This window comes from Gymnogyps californianus, chromosome 1 (genome assembly GCF_018139145.2).
Source record: "Gymnogyps californianus isolate 813 chromosome 1, ASM1813914v2, whole genome shotgun sequence".
NCBI lineage: Eukaryota > Metazoa > Chordata > Aves > Accipitriformes > Cathartidae > Gymnogyps > Gymnogyps californianus.
In genome coordinates this window covers 149,109,796-149,125,348 of record NC_059471.1, presented here as the reverse complement: position 1 = coordinate 149,125,348, position 15,553 = coordinate 149,109,796, and the positions used below count along the sequence as shown (strand labels likewise).

The window sequence follows — 15,553 nt, the reverse complement described above, 5'->3', positions numbered from 1 at the left end:
TTAAAGCACCAGAAAGGTGGCATACTTGTCCTGAGACCTGCATGCACATACAGACATGGAGGAGTTATACAGGCAGTATGGAGAATTCAAATACAGGGTTAAAGTCTATGTACTGTGTGTATGTGCATGTTACATGGTATGCAGTACCAACAGCTCTGAGAGTAGAAAATCATGAGTCAGGCCTTGCATTATAACACGATAGGCTTAAAACCTTAAGATTTTCAGCTTTAAAGAAAAAAAAAAAACCAAAACAAAACAGGACTGAGCACTTTTTTGCTAAAATCACAAAAGTGACAGAAAAAGGTGAGGATGAACAGAAGTGGTTGCTGAAGTTTATGTCACCCGTTAGTACCTGTGCTGGAGAAGGCACACAAACCTGTCGGTGCATTCTCTGCCGCTGCGGAGGGTACTGCTTTATCTGAAGAAAACTGCAAAGGCAGATTTGCCCTAACTGTGCTGACTGACGGCTTTCTCTGATGGATATAGACAGCAAATGATAAATTTGGAACAAATTGCAGCAAAAGGCTGATGAGATGCTGCCTGAGTGCCCAATACAGAATGTAAGGAACAGCCTTGTGGAGAATACTGGGCAGAAGGAAAAAAGAGTATATAAGGGTTTTGACCTTTTTCCACTGAATCAAGAAGGAAACAATATATGGGTCTTCTTTTTGGCTACAGTCACTCTGTGAGAGCTGGGGGATTGGTTTCTGTGGCTCATTAACCCAGGCTACTGCTGTTTCATGGAGATCAATGTATCATTTAATAGGCAGAGGCTTTTCAGCTCTGCGAGATTTTATCTGCTGATGGCTACCATGATATTTATAGACATATCCATCAGCGTAACTGCAGGAAGCAATTCTCTAGGGGTCGAGTTGGGTGGATTCCCCCCATTTAAACTCCATTATGGATGTAGCTTTCTGTATAGGATTAACCACTTAACTCACTGAATCCTGAACATCATCGGCTATTGTTCACAAGAACTGATGATCTCCATGGCTTAGTTGTGGGATGGTTGACTTGTTTTCAGCCTCAATTATCTTTTCAAAGAATAAGGTCCTTTGTTAACCTCTGACTTGCTGAGCAATGTGTAGGCAGCCTATGAAGTACTTCACAGTCCTCTTTTAACCCTATGATTCAGGCAGCTCTAGAGATTTAGCCCCGTGATTGTCCTGTTTCTGACCAGTCAGAATCTTCAACTGTCACATGAATAGCAAGACCAGAGAACCAGCTTTGATCACAGCAAGCTTAGGAAAATAAACAACAGTGGCTTGGAAGATCAAGGCAGAAACTATGTGCATATTATGCAAAGTGTTTTAATGCTTTCAGCCTAACTTTTGGTAATGATTTACAGAGCATGCTTCCCTGCTAAGACTATTTTGAGAGTCAGCTCCTTTGGGGATTTAGCATGCACTGATTCTATCTCCTAAAATTATCCGAGCATCTTTCTAGTATTGAATTTCTTCTGGTGAACACACCTTTTGGCATGAGACAGTCTTGCAAGGGGAGCTCAGAATAGACCTATTGTTCCGGCAGCTCACAGCGCATAGGGAATGTTAACTGCTGCTTAATTTGACACAGAAAGAGGGATGCTGAGTCCTGGCATGGAAATGTTCTTGAATACAAACAACAAACTTGAGCTATTTAAGTTTTTGTTTCCAGAGCTATCATCAGTCATGTCTGTCCATCCACTCTCCCTTTCAAACTTACCATGACCTCCCCATCCCCCTATTTCTTTTAACCTTCCCTCGTGTTTACAGTGACCTCCACCCTCATGACTTGGACGTATTCCTAGTGCCAGCCTGACACACCAGCATGCAGCTCTCATCTTCCTCTGTCTACTAGCCTTCTAGTGCTTCCTCACAAATACACTTAATGAGAAACATGAGGGCAAATGCTATCTATCCCTGAGTGCAAAAATTAAGTTCCCAGTCTCTGGCAGAACCCACCCCATTTTCCATACTTGAAGGTCTGGTTCAAAGCTCATACATGAATCTCATTCCCATTACTTTGCTCTTGAGTAATTTTATTTTGCTACTGTATACAGCTGTAGTGTACTCTTCTCCTTTGCTTTACACTAGTCCATTTCTTTTCATCCAGATATCTCAGAACACTCCATAAATACAACTTAAACTACAAAACTAATAAGCCTGCTGTCAGGTAGGAAAGACAATGATGTTATCATCTCTGTTTTATGAAAAGAGAAGCTGATGTTCAGACAGAGAAAAATTTTATAGGAAGAAATCTCTAGTCAATAAACTCTATATCCAAGACAGCCCGGGATAATTTTAATGCTTGAAATGTACCTATCCAGGAAATTTTCAATTTTTAGCTAAATCAAGACACTTGTGCAAGTCTATTAATTAGTAAAATTGTTTTAAAAATTACTACATTATATAGTTCTTTAATCATCTTAAAACATCTGGAGCAGCTTAAGAAGTCATTTTCAGGCTCTGCCCCGCTCAATGGCACTAATAGACCTTAAATGCCCTGACCCGCCTCACCGAGGACTCTCATCCTGCACCTCCTGCCCAGTGGTCCTGGGGAGCAGGGCTCCATTTAAGCGCCATCCTGGGCACCCAGGCCTGCCCTGAGCTACACTGTAGTGTGCAAGTCTGCGTCCCTGTCTCTGTCTCCTGGGTGGATGCTGGACCTATGTCGTAGTCCTGCCTCCTGCTGCTCCTGACTGGACTCCTGGGATGGACCCGGAGCCTAATTCATCACCTCGCCTTGTCTGGCACGGTTGATGAAACCTGTTAGCAGCGCCCAGCGCTGCCCACCCTGCTCAGGTCCTCTGGGTGTGACTGTGCCCCGATCAGGGAGGACACTGGCCCTGCCTGCCCTGGGCTCACCCTTGGCCTACAACTTGTCCCTTGCTCTTTCTGCTCCCCAACACCTTCATCCCCACCACCAGGTCATTCTCATACTGGAAATGCTGGAAAAGATCTCACAAGTGCTTCAGTGCAAAGCCAGCAAGCCACCTTGGTCCAAACCCTTCTCAGTGGTGGTTTAAAAGCAGCCACTGACTTTGCAGTGAAGTGGCTGCCAAGCACTAACGCCAGCCATTGGGTTACCGCTCTCCAGACAAGCCAGTGTTGATCTGGGGTGAAAGTAAGTTACTGTGGGAATGCCATGCTGAATTCCCCTGATTACATCTGCTGAAGGATGACTACAGTGGGAGACGGGAGAGTTACAGCTTAAAGTTCACTTTGATAAACAAAAAAATATTTAAAATACAACTTGCCCGATCTACGGTAGAGTTCCAAAAGATATTAATTACAGTTTATTAGCTTTTCCGTAATGTTTCAAGCACGTTCTTTCAGGCTGTCTACACTGAGTCATTTTTTGGAAATAAACATTTTGGATCTAACCCTAAATGAGAAATTATTTCAGATTTGGTAACATAAACTGGGTTTTCAACTTCCTCCGTGAACAGGCATCTGGAACGAAAATGTGTCTAGAAAATTTTGGCCTGCCTGTTCAGCCTGCCTGGGCTCAGGCTGCTCTCAAAGCTGAAAACCTCACTGAGAGACAAGGGTTAGATTCCTCACGGGCTGCCCTTCCCCCAGTGCCAAGAAGTAAACACGTATGTCTAAGGCTACATAAACTAATTAGACACCTAATCCTACCTTTGTCTGCATCTGGTATTGCCGAGAAAGACGAGAAGGAGCAGCAAGTAAGGGAGGAACAGAGGGAAAGAGAACATCAGCTCGTTGGAGAAATGGGGGCCAATACACTGCTTGAAACATTAATTTTACACAAACTATTAAATAGACCTCTCAAACCAGTAAGACCCTAAAATAGCACACAGATCTTCAAAGGAGGGGAGAAATCCTCCCCAAAAAGAGAGGTGCTGCACTTTCTTTGACTACATAAAAAAGCTCAGAGGCAAATTAATAAAAAAAGCAATAGCTTCTTAATTACTGTATCAAGTTCACGAGCAAAATGGCAAGCAGGGGAGCCCTGCCTGCCACAGTCCACCTGCCGGAGGGGCGCACGGGGGTACGCTTACCATGAAACACAAGACACAAAGGTTGCACCAGCGAACAACCCCTTCCCAGCAAGTCTTCTCCCAAGGCTCAGGTACCACTACCACACAACTCCGCAGCACTGCTGGCTTTCCTAACACAACCTCTCATCACAACTTTTGTAAGTGTCGCAAGATCTGGCCAGATAAGAGCCAGGACCAACAGCCTGAGATGCAAAAGAGTTTGTTAACTTCTGTAACATTTTCTGCGCTTTCCAATTCAAGATGCAGAACACTCATCACCTGTTTGTAGCAATAATTAACAGGAGATCACAGTAAACATGCATTCAAAATGAGGGACAGATATCTGACAAACACTGAAAAAAGAAGTACTGAGAACTTAGGAAGCTAGATTAAAAATGAGAAGAAACATATTTTCTCAAATCACCTCATTTGCCTTACAGTACAAATACTTTCAGGATTCACACCATCAAACCCTTCTCCCAACCATGAGAGCACAAGGTTTGCTTTTGAAAAAGAGGAAGGGTGGAGATTAATGGATGACAACTGATTTCGGCAGGTCGGGCTCTGAGAAGAGGTATTAACTATTAAAAGGGCTTGCTACTCTGAATCAGTAAGCAAAGAGATGCTGTGCTAGGCAAACAGGATTTAATTGACCTTACAGTGATGACAGGCTTTAGTATTTTCTCACAGATAATAACTGGTTGCAGAAAAGAAGATGCCTTAGGCCTTTAACCAAATTGGTCACCTTAAAGCTATGAAATGCCCCACCCAGCACTAATTATTGCTATTATAACAGTAACAATGAAATCAAAAGTAACAGCTATTATTCTTTGACTGCTGCCTTGCCAAGGCTGGTATTTTGTTTGATACGAAGCAAAGGAAGAGGCTTTAAAATCACCCTTTGTTTTGGAAAGCTTTTGCCATTATCTGAGTAAAACTCAAGTTTCAACAGGTTGTGAATACAACTCCGTGTTTCCAGTTTCCCAGTTTCCAGTGCTTGCACCTTACACAGTGTTTTGTGCATCTGTGATGAAGGTTAAAACTGGGATTTGCTCATACTCTTATGTTATGTGATACCCCACAGTTGGACTGTGGCTGTGACTACCCCTGTAGTTGCCTTTTCTGTCTTCTACCATCCTCGCCTGTTGTTTATGCAAGTTTTCATGTGGCCAAAATAAGAGGTGACTGCTTTTAAATACAGTAACTAGGAACATCAGCAGGTGGTCTCAAAATCAGGTGAGTTGCCTCTTTCTAGTTCTATTTTTGAAACAACAAAATAGGTTTGATTCTGTGCCACCACGCTGGGTGAGATAAGAAAGCGGAGCATCACGATCAGCCATCTGTTCAATGCACAGCCAGAAAGTGTTCACCTTCACCCAACCAAGGGCTCTGACAACCACCTGCCAGGAGCTAGGGGAGCCCTGAATCTGGGCTAATTGAAGGGATCTACAGCCAGCTATCTTCATATTTAATAGGGATGTACTGCTGATGTAAATTACAAGCAAATTACAGATTCCAGCATGTCATGGTCTCGCCAGACCCAAACAAAAGCACATGGTGTTAAGGACAGAGCGCTGCACGCTGGGACCTGCGGTCTCCATGGACCTCATTGCTTTATTAAAGAGTTGCTGATAAGCTACGATGTACTACAAAACTCCACATCTTTCCTAGAAACTATCCTTTCCTCAGTTGTGCTTATAATGCCTTTTCTAATTTCCAGCTCTTCTGTCTGTTTTTATATGGGTGTAAGAGGGTGGGTTTCTTTCTCGTCAAATCAAATCATAGGGCCTCACTGTTTCTAGCTCAAAGTCTCCCTAATGCTGCTAATCTCATATTAACAGCCTACTGACACAGAAGATACCACAGAAAAGACTGATTGCCAGCTCTCTGGCCCTGTGACCGTGTGCGGGTCAGATCTGGATTAATACTTGAGGCGATTTACCTCAGGAAGCCTTGCTACAGGTGCCTGTAACTCTAAACTCTCCTTGAACTGCCTGTCAGGAGAGGGAGGAGGGGAACCTGTGAATCCACAGCAGATGCAGACACAAACAAGGCCCCTCTGAAACTCACTTTTCTTTTCCTATAGAAAATCAGGATGACAGCAGCAAAAAAATCCTTGATTTCAGATAAAAGGCAAGGAGCTGGGTATCAACATCCCACCCAGGACACAAAATCCACTGCAATGCTCCCTCTTACTACCTGTCACTGGCAGCAAGTTTGCTAGACTTTAGCTTTTCTGGTTACTAGAAATGGTTATCCAGGAGCACAGGCAAACACGCTGATTTCCTCCAGCGTTTGTGTAGCAGCACAGCCTTGCTGTATAGGCTAATTCAGGTACAGGAGTGGCTCTTTCAGCTTTAAAAACACCTCAAGCTGTTCACATTTAAGGAAAGATGGAAAAACAGCATCATTCTTATTTGGCAATGAGTGTCCACATGACAGTTTGGTTTAGCGGCCCAAATGGCCACAGGCTCCTCTCCAGGGCTGGGCTGCACCTCCTACATTCGCAGCACTGTGCCGTGCCGACTCTGCTGCTCCATGACCCTACATAGTAGGAGGAGGGTGCTGGGATGACGGATCAGGCTGACCAGCTGCGCTTGACATCACCCAGCAGAAGAGAGTCCACGCACTGCATCTGAGCTGCACAAGGAATATGCCTGACTGCCAGTGAGAGAAACGGAGGCAGGAGCCGATGCTGCCCATGACCAGGTCAACCTCCGAGGCTTCACGTGTGCCCAAGTCTGGAGCTAGAGCATCTCTCATCTCCACTAAGATGATTCTATTTCTGAATTATTTCATTTGGCTTGTTAACAAATTGCCAGTAAAATAGGTAATTGTTCCTGGCCCGAAGTTAAACAATCCTGTTACTGAGTTACTATTATTTGCAGGTCAGAGAGCTGCAAGAGGTTTGGCCTTCAAGGCACCACACTGTCCCCTCTAGGAAGAGGGGTGAAGTACAAAAACTTTCTACTGTGCCTTACAGAAAAATTAATTTTACCTATAATTATTGTTATTACAAGGCTGCTTGTTCTACCTTGGCTTCTTAAACAACCACACTGCAACTCATACAGCTCTTCTGTTTAGAGCAACTCCTACCTCCCCCTGATCCTTCCCTGCCTCTAGCATAACTGCATGAGTGTTGCAGCTCATGTATCTTTCCATAGGTCTTTATTAATAAGGAGCATCTGCAGGGAAACAGGATCTGACTCACTTCACAGCACAGCTGCTCCTGGTGCTCACTTCCCCACCTGAAACAACAGTCCTGTTTCAAAAGTCGCCTCCATCATCACAGCAGCTAACTCCAACATCACCAGTGCAATGCTGTCCTGCCCTTCTGAGGGACAGAATATTCTTGTCTGCTCCCCATGAAAGAAATTCTTGAATAATATCTTTGCATATTGCAAACTTACTTTGTTTTTGTGCTGTCTCACTCCTTTTCTGAGTCTCAGTGGGGAGGAGTATCCAGCCAGTGTGAGTCTTTTTCAAAATTGATTCCTTATCCATATTTGGGAATTTGTGCTGGGCACTGGCTGGTATGAGGCATGTTCTTCCCACAGTGCACTTTGGGACTTGTAGTTCCCAAAAAGGAATGTTGTTTTCCAAATTGCAAGCGCCAAGCAACAGAAGTCTCAAACACCTTTACCTCTGCCTTTGCTTAGCTGCTGGGCCCTTCCTTTTACAATGTTTCTGTGCTGTCATTTCGCCTTAACCAGCCTGAATCCTCCAGGAACTTCTTCCACAGTTAATGGCAGAGTGTGCAAACCCCTCAGATGCACCACTGTGCAAAAGCTGCTACTGCAGAGTGCTCCTGCTGCTCCCGTGAGGGGCAGCTGCGTGGTCCTCCCTCCTGGAAACAGCTACTTGTAAAAAGAGAGTTATGATCAAGTTTTTAATCATACTCTCCACACTTTCTTCCCTGCTTTCAAGACTAAAATGGCATAGAAACTCCCCTTTAAAAGATGTGTTTCACTTTTTAACATGTTCTGTATTAGCATATTTTATTTTTGTAATTAAATAATCATAGTAGGGGGTCAGCATTACAAAAGAAATAAATCCTGCCTCTCCTGTAGAGATTCATTTTTGAGGGGAGTTTGCACTGCCTGCCGTAATTACCTTGTAACCAAGACTCCCTATTGTTTTTAAATAACAACTGAAGAAGAATGTGAATCATTGCCTGTAGGGTACTGATGGAGACACTGTTGTTATGCCCGAACTCCAGTTCCTTTAACAGCGTAATCTGCTTAAAACCGTGGACACCGGGTGACTGAGGAAAAGGCCCCGGAGGAAGAGGAGGCCAGCAGAGGAGGGCACCCATTATCCCGCCCAGGAGCCTGCTGGCCAGGCTGTGCTGCTGGAGCAGTGGGGGAGTGCTCTCCCTTTACTACCCACGCCAAACCCCTTCTCCTGCTTGCCTGGCCGTGGTGAGGAAAGCTGCGGGACGGCAGCCGTGCCGCCTCATTCCGAGGCGGCCTCCTCCGGGGCTCATTGCTCGGCAGGGACAGGCTTGGGGCTGGGCTGACGCCCGGCGGCCGCGGGGAGAACGGCAGCGGCCGCTACGGACCTCTGACCCGCCTGCTAACGCGGGCAGCCGAGGCGGAGAGCGTTGCCTGGGCCGCTTCCCCTTGGCAGCCACACGAGTGAGAAACTGAAGGGGTTTTTGGCAGGGACCGGCGCCGACCCCCGTCCCGGCACAGCTGAAGGCGTCGTGATCCCACAGCCTGCGGTCGCAGCTTCTCAGGGGGGTCCCCCGAGACCCCGCTTTTAACCACTAATCCTCGCAGAGTCAGCTCTGCCACCGCCCCGACTGCGGGCCCGCCGGGAAGCCTGCGCGCCGACAAGCCGCCGCTCCTGCGCCTCGCCCCAGCAGCCGTTGATCCCCGCTCCCTCACGCTACCGCTACACTACATGTCCCGCCGGCCCGCGGGGCGGGGAGAAGATGTCCGCCGGGGCGGCCCTTCCGCTGCCGGGAGGCGGCGGTGCGGGGGTTCCCTCACGGCCTTCCGGGGCCGTGGGAAGCCGGGCTTCTGCCGCTGCCTGCCCGCGCGGAGCGGAGCCGAGCCCCGGGGGGGCGGTGGCAGCGCTGGAGCCAGAGCCGGAGCCGGGCGGGCGGTGGGCGGTGGGGCGCGGGGAGGGCGGCGGCAGCAGCAGCCCTCCCGGCAGCCCTCCCGCCGCCGCCGCCATGAGGAGCGAGGCTCTGGCCTGGCCCCCGGTCTCGGCCCAGGCGGCCTCGCTGCTGGAGGAGGCGGCGGACCTGCTGGTGCTGCACCGGGACTTCGCCGCCGCTGTGGAGAGGTGTGAGGCGGGCTGCGACAGCCTGGGCCCCGGCCCCGGCCCCGGCCCCGAGAGGTGCGAGCGGGCGCCGGGCGTGCGGAGCGGGGACAGGGCGGCGCTGGGAAGTGGCTCGCTGCCGCATCAGCGTCAGGCTGGCTTCTAACTGCGGGCCGTGTCTGCCCTGCTTATTGTTTTTAATAGAGGGCTTTTTGGGTGTAATAAACTGGGGTTTTTTTGGCGGGGCGTTAGGAAGCCCTTAGATTCGAATATAAATATTATCTGTATGAATGGCAATAGCACCGATGGTCCTTGCTGTGGTTTTGCTTAGCTTTTTCTTAATTAGCTAAATTAACGGAGGGGGGCACTTGTTGCTAAAAAGCGAGTTAGTAGCCATTTAAAACCCAGCTTGGCTTTGACTGCTATTTGATAACGGCCTGTCTATATTTACATGTTTCATATGAAGGGATCTGTGCATGTTTGAGGGAAGCGATGTGTGCATAGGAGCCTGCCCCACATCCTCCTGGAGAGACAGGCTCAGTGCATCTTCTCGGGTGGTTGAATTTGTCTTTTTATCGGGGGTGAGGAGAAGAAGAGGAGGGGAAGTGGCTTCCAGAGAACTGTAGAGTACCTAGGCTAGGCTGCAGCTCACGGAAGGGATGCAAGGGGAAACATGGTTGTAAGAAGCACTTATTTAGGTGTCTCTTCATTGCCAGTTCTGCAGAAGTGAAATGCTCCCTTTGTGTTGTGGGGATTCAGGCGCTGGCTGAGATGAACCGGTGGAGAGAAGTTCTGTCTTGGGTCCTGCAGTATTACCATGTCCCTGAACATCTGCCTCCAAAAGTTCTGGAGCTGTGGTGAGTTTCTGTCTGTGGCTGTCAGATACAAGCAGGGCTTGCGTTAGGTTTAATAGCAGGCCAGACTTGAGTATTGTGTGATATTTTCAGTTTGTGTGGTGTAAGTGAGGATGAAAGCAGAACCTGGGACAGGCCTGTTCTTGACTTGTGTGTGCTGGAGCATGCCTGCAGGCCTGAAGATTGCTTCACGGTGATAAAGTAAAAAGAGGTGATGTTGAGAAAGTAACATCAGTGGCTGCACCTATTGTCCGCCTCAGAAGCCTCTCTGTGCTTCAAGTGCAGACCCTGATACGTGCCTTCATGATAGCTGCTTGTGGGTAGTAACTGTCAGTGATCTCAACTTTTACAAAGAGTTAGTGTTTTCTAGTATTTATTTCTTCTATTTCAGTATCCTGTTGTACAGCAAAGTGAGAGAGCCCCAGGTGATGCTGGAGGTTGGCAGTAGCTGGCTGAGAGACCAAACCAATAAGAGCCTCCCTGAGTACGGTTCGTTGCTGGAGCTCTATCTGTTGCATGTGTTGCTTCCGCTTGGCCAGTTTGAGGGGGCAGAAGAGCTTGTACGTGGCTGTGATGTTTTTGACAGCGAGCAGCAGCTAGCATTTCTCGGGACCATTTGTGAAAGCCGATGTCAGTGGACTCAACGGGAAGAGATGCACTCGGCTGCCGAAGAGCAGCAAGACGCAACAACAGAAACTGTTTTGGGTAGGCTTTCCGTCTGTTGTTTGTGCTCCTCTTTTTTTTTTAATTTTATTTCAAGTTAGTTAGTCCCTTACTAACAAAGGGTAGCAAGTATTAACTAGGTATTGAGAATATTGTCACGACAAACCAGCCACGAGGAAGTCCTGTTGGGTATCACAGAAGGAAATGGAAGACTTAGTGATCCATTTGCTGACAATTACAAAGCATATTTAGTCTCTGCCAATGTCAAGAGATGAGAATTGTTTTCCAGGTTAAAAAGCACTTCAGAATAAATGTATTTAAAAAAAAAAAAAGGTACAAAAGGGAAACTGAAACTAACTAGCAATCCTTTGAGGGCACATTTTGTTGGCTCTGTGTACTCTCTGCTTTGTCTCCATTTATAGTCGAGCCCATGTAGAACAATGCATATCTGGCATTTAAAGTACTGCTTCTCCTCCAGAACTGTAAATCACTTGACGTTATCTCCCAGGAGAGAAACTGGCACTACTGTGGTATAAGATCATATTATACTAGATGCCTAAAAAAAAAAGGTATAATGAATTGTATTATAAAATTGTACTGTTTCTCTGTTCCCTGTTACAAAAAAAACCCCAACTGAACTCTCATGCAATCAAACTAAGAACAGTCTTACTTTAGTATCTTAGGTTTTTATTATCTGTATCTATGTGATTACTTTTTTTACTTTACTTTGCCCTAACAGCCTTTCTGTTCTTGTATTCTAGGTGCTCTGTCCCAAAAGCTCTTGACCATGTTGACGTTGCTACGTAGAGCACTGCGGTCCATGTCTAGCCACTTCTATTTACTTCCTTACAAAAAGATGCTCTTGGCTACTTTTCTGCTGTACCTGGTGGTGGTGAGATTAGACCCAGGTACAGCATTAAGATTTCCTTTGTTTTTTAAATCCCATTATGGTTACAGAGAAGAAAATAGTTGCTTTTAATAGATTTGGTCTGTGTAAATGTCTCGTATTTGGGAGACACAAAAACTGGGTGGCTAGGAACTTATTATTTGGGCTTGTTTCTCATGTTTCCAGTTGCAATCCGTGCAGAAAGATGTAGCTCCACAAAAGCCAGTTTTCTGTAAACAGTTATTCCATCCTCAGCTCTTTCCAACAGACGAAGTACAGACTGAGAGAGGCAGGCTGAGCAGTCCTAGACTCAGCCTCTGCCTCAGTCATCTTAAGGTGCTACAAGGTGAATATCTCTTGGAAGAGTGATTGCCTTCTAGGGCTGTCCTGTCAGGAAAGCGGAGAGTTGCCCAGGGCAGCAACGTAGTCATGCATTTGATCTGCTTATGCTGGAGTCTCACTAGTGATGGCTGCTGCTGTTGCTGAAGAATGGGCTGGTCCCATGACGTAGAGGTGGCAGCTGGGGCGTGGAGGGGATGGGTGTTTCCCCTTCTGCTGGGTGACAGGTGCTCCGTAGCTATTCTGCAAGTAGTCCATTGGAAAATACTGAAGAAGGCTTGCTAGGGATGCGAGCAGTGCCCTGAGTGAAGGCCCAAGTACTGAACTGAACAGAAGGAAATAAGACAACTAGGTTTCCATTAACTCTAGTTGGGATTAGTTCTTTCTTAATACGTTTAGTGTTTCGTAGCTTTACCTTTTATAATAAAAGCTCTTTTGCTTTTTGTTTTGTTCTGCAGCTTCTCCCACATCCCTGCCATTCATTTACAAACTGGTCCAGCTCTTCCGACAGGCTTGGGCAGCTGTATTTTCTCCAATCCACAGGCCTCCAAGTCAAGGCTAAGTGTCTTCTGTCACAGAATGTGGTTTTCTCTGCTGCTGTAAAACTGTCAGCTTGTCTTGAGGATGTTATCAGGCTCTTCAAGGACTGTTGGAATCAGTGTCCTAATTGAGATGACCACCTGTGAACTCCTGTGTGGTGATACCTTCATTTCTTCAGACAGGGAATGGTGTTGTATGAATTTTGAAACCACGCCAAGTATTCCTGACGTTTTGCTTGGCTCTACAGCACCGTTCTGTCGAACACCAGGATAAAGCCACTCCTTCAGTAATCTGCAACTGAATAAGAATCCTCCTTTTCAAACACTTTGCTTTGGATGTAGCTCTTGAGTGAGGGTTGTGTAGCCAGTTATGAACTATGGAAGAAGGCTCCATCCTTGCAAATGCTGGGCAGTTCCCTGAACAAGTGAAATAGCATTCCTGGAGGCATGACTATAAAAGGCAACAGAGTACCAGTAGTTAGTGGAATATTCTGTTTTGCCTGAAGACATCTGAAAAGCCTGGTTACTGCAGCATGGGATTTAGGACAAGCATGTGGAAGAAAAACACTGGAGAAAGTGAAGCCTACTGCATTTTGAAGGCCATGGTTTCTCTTGTGACTGATGCCTCCTTATACAGGCACTCTTGATTTTAGTCACGTTTAAGCCAGAAAGCCAAGGTGGTGGGCCACAAAGACTATTGTGCTGCACCTACTCTTCTTAAATGCAAATTACAGCACTTTGTGCTTGCCTGATGCATAGTAATTCTTAGGAGCATGTGGTGGTAGTAAGGAAATAGATTTATTTTTTTAAACTACATTCTATATTATTGTCTAGTTGAACAACTGAAGTTGTTGCATTGTTTTACTCTTTCCCTACCTCTTGCTTTGTTTATGTAGATGTGAGAAAGTCTCTGTATGTCTAGAATTGCCCCCTCTGCCCCCAATATCTAAAGTCCTGGGTTACATGGGAGCCATTTAGCAATGCTATGTCATTCAGAGCAAAAGTTTATTAATAGGTAGAAAGAGATATTCTCTGAGATCCTAAAACCTTCCCCAGATCCATGGCAAGAAAATTATTGTCTTTGCAGATCTGTCACCAGACTGACCCCATTTCCGACCACTTGGGGCAGAAATTGGAGGTTTGGGGTAGAACATTCATTTCTTCTCCATCCATCCACCTATCATCGATTGACAAAAGGTAAATTCCAAAGGAGAGAGCGCTGACCTACTTAAATATTGCTTTCACAGGAGCAAACTGTTGTGTGCTGGAGAGGACAAGTTAAAGGCAAGGGGCCTTTGTGGCAAACAAGTAGCCCGCCATCCCAGCATCTGTGCCAAAAGGATTCAGGCTGACTAACGTCAGCCCAAGCTACAGATGTTGAACAAAGCAGCCTTTCTGGTGGGCAAATTCTATCCAACACACCAAACCTGTGAAAAGTAGCCAATATAGATCCCAATGTGGTGTCTTACAACAGTAGTCCCCTTCAGGTTGTTCCTTTGTCTCCAGCAGTAGCCATACACTGAGGTGGTGGCTATTTCTGTTTTTGTCACACGGATAGCAGCCTGTTGGCACCTTCAAACTGTGTGCAGTCTGTTGCTTTGCTATCTACCGGGACACTTCGAAAACAGTCTGCATCTTCACTGCTAAAAATAGTTCTGTGTCTATTTCTTCTTAGATTATCCCCATAAAGAAATACTCCAGTATTAGTGTCAGATAAACTGGGGCAGGTCATTCGTAAATGCAGTAATGACCTTGCCTAGTTGTCTCAAGTGTAAAAACCAAAAAAATACCATATCCTTCCCCAAAGTTTTTGTCTCTGCTAGGACTTTACACCAGGATAAGTAGCACATAATGCTTCACCATATTAAAAAGTTATTTCTTACATACTCTGCGCACATAGGGAAGAGCTGCTCTTGATATTGCTAGATGGTTCTTGTGATCCAGCTATAAGTGTAGTTACAACTCTGCAACCAACAGTTGATGGGAAACCAAGTAGAATAAAACACAGAAGTTCTGTCTGGAGTTGAGCTCTTTCAAGAAATGACTAGGTTGTGTCTACTGGCCTGCTACTTTGCAAGGCGTCACTTTAAGTCCTTTGTAAGCGAGTTAATGAAATGGCAAACTTCAGTCTGAAGTCAGGCCAAATTCTCGCCAAATTGACTGACAACCATTTTTTGCTCTACTTTTCTATTAACATTTTTAGTTAGATGGCAGAGATGCAATTTTGGAGGTTGGGACCAGTGGTCTAAGCAGGCCATACCTTATGTTTAGAATGCTGTTAAATGTCATAGCCACTCATTTACCAGGACTTTAACATTCAACTTGATTTTAAGTGTAGGTTGGTAACCTTTGCTTTTTTTGAGTACTACTGATTTAGCATTTGTATTGTATTTAATTCATCATGAGAGGTCAAGAAGGCAGAAACAAGCTATCAGGGTTTTTTTGCAATTAATACTAAAACTGCAATATTTGATTTTCACAATAAAGTGACTACTGATTTACCTCTTTGTAGAGTTGCTTATTTGTGTTGTGATTAAGTATATGAAAACTTTTGCGTTTAATGTATTGATACTGTACAGTTTTCAGATAATTTCCAGAAATGTTTCACTACATGTCCTCATTGTACAGGCATATTTGAATTAAGTAGAGGACTTGTTCATTGTCAATCTGATGAGATCTAATCAACTGATGATGTTGGTAGGGTATAAGTCTGCATTTTCATAGGAGTTCAGAGAGTGGTAATTACTTTCTGTGAAAGATCCAGCATATTTTTTTTGTAAATATGTAAGTGTCTCTGTGTATCTTGGGATGGCTAAGACCAGTACTACCAAGAATAAAGTACCTGGTATTTATCTTTAGCTGTGTGTTTTTCTCTGCACTCTCATTATATCATGGAGTGAAAAGACATAGCCATGGGGATCTTACTGTTTAAGCCTTGTCAGAGAGAATGTGTGTGTGTGCCATGTGTATGTGAACTTTCTGCTAGTAACTCCAGGTGTAAGAGCAAATTATAGTT

General features: G+C 45.5%; 1 protein-coding gene across 1 annotated transcript; it reads left to right on the top strand.

Annotated features, from left to right (window-relative positions):
- The first annotated feature begins 9,140 nt into the window (after window positions 1-9,140).
- Window positions 9,141-15,038, top strand: PEX26 (peroxisomal biogenesis factor 26). The gene is made up of 5 exons (XM_050891442.1): window positions 9,141-9,334; window positions 9,973-10,113; window positions 10,502-10,815; window positions 11,535-11,681; window positions 12,457-15,038. The coding sequence occupies exons 1-5, from the start codon at window positions 9,168-9,170 to the stop codon at window positions 12,558-12,560; spliced, it is 873 nt and encodes a 290-aa protein (XP_050747399.1). The 5' UTR covers window positions 9,141-9,167; the 3' UTR covers window positions 12,561-15,038.
- The last annotated feature ends 515 nt before the right edge of the window (window positions 15,039-15,553 follow it).